We start from the raw sequence: 988 nt of genomic DNA on the forward strand, positions 1-988 counted from the left end.
AAGGAGACAGGCGAGAGAAAGGAGACAGGCGAGAGAAAGGAGACAGGCGAGAGAAAGGAGACAGGCGAGAAAGGAGACAGGCGAGAAAAGAAGAGACAGATGATATACCTATACGCATAAAGACATACCCACAAAAACCCACGCTGCAGCAGCAACATATACTCGTGCAGAAGCTGCTAGAATGGAGACAGTTTATAGAGACAGAGGAGATGGGGGTGGTGGTGGGTGCTGACGATGAGTTGCTGCGGCTGGTGAGCTGTCTAGACACCTGGGTTTGTCGTCGTGCTGCTGCAGCAGAAGCAGCAGCAGCAGAAGCAGCAAACCTACAACAAGACCCAGCAGCAGCAGCAGCAGCAGCAGCAGCAGCAGACAAAGCCGTTGGTAATCTCGTTCTTACACAACACGGGGCAGCTGGAGACGAAGAAGAAACACCAGCAGCAGCAGCAGCAGCGGGAGCAGCAGCAGCAGGGGGAGCGGGATCGTGGGGTCGGGGTCGTCTCCCAACAACGCTGCAGGCGCTGTGGGTTTGTGCTGCTCTCGGGGGGCAGCCAACCCGCAGCAGCGACAGCAGGCGGTGGGTGTGGCTAGCTGACCCGCAGCATCTGCCTGTCTCCTGGCTGCGGAGACAGCTGAAGCTGCTGCTGAAGGCCCTTACAGACCCCAGGCTAGCTACTGCTGCTGCGCTCAAGGAAGAGGCAGATGCACTGGCGGAGATGCTGCAGCAGCAGCAGCAGCAGCAGCAGCAGGAGCAGGAGCAGCAGCAGCAGAAAGAAGAAGAAGAAAGGAAAAAGAAACAGATGCAGATGGAAAAAGAGAAAAAAAAGAAAAAACATAAACATAAACTTAAACACAAACAAAGGAGACACCAACACGACACAGAGACAGACGAGCAGCACGACGCCTCTGATGCCCCCGAAGGCAGCAGCAGCGGATGAATCTGATGCAGCAGCTGGAGCACATGCAGCGGCTGCTGCAGCAGCAGCAGCAG

The 988-nt window shown here is 56.1% G+C and overlaps 1 protein-coding gene across 1 annotated transcript; it reads left to right on the forward strand.

Moving 5' to 3' along the window:
• Nucleotides 1–209: 209 nt before the first annotated feature.
• On the forward strand, nt 210–935 carry EMH_0100480 (uncharacterized protein; the record flags this gene model as incomplete). The annotated part of the gene is made up of 1 exon (XM_038022184.1): nt 210–935. One exon carries the CDS (start codon nt 210–212, stop codon nt 933–935), a length of 726 nt encoding a protein of 241 aa, XP_037878038.1.
• Between the last annotated feature and the right edge of the window lie 53 nt (nt 936–988).

The sequence above is a fragment of the Eimeria mitis genome, genomic scaffold (assembly GCF_000499745.2).
Source record: "Eimeria mitis Houghton genomic scaffold, Emh_scaff11541, whole genome shotgun sequence".
NCBI classification, from domain to species: domain Eukaryota; phylum Apicomplexa; class Conoidasida; order Eucoccidiorida; family Eimeriidae; genus Eimeria; species Eimeria mitis.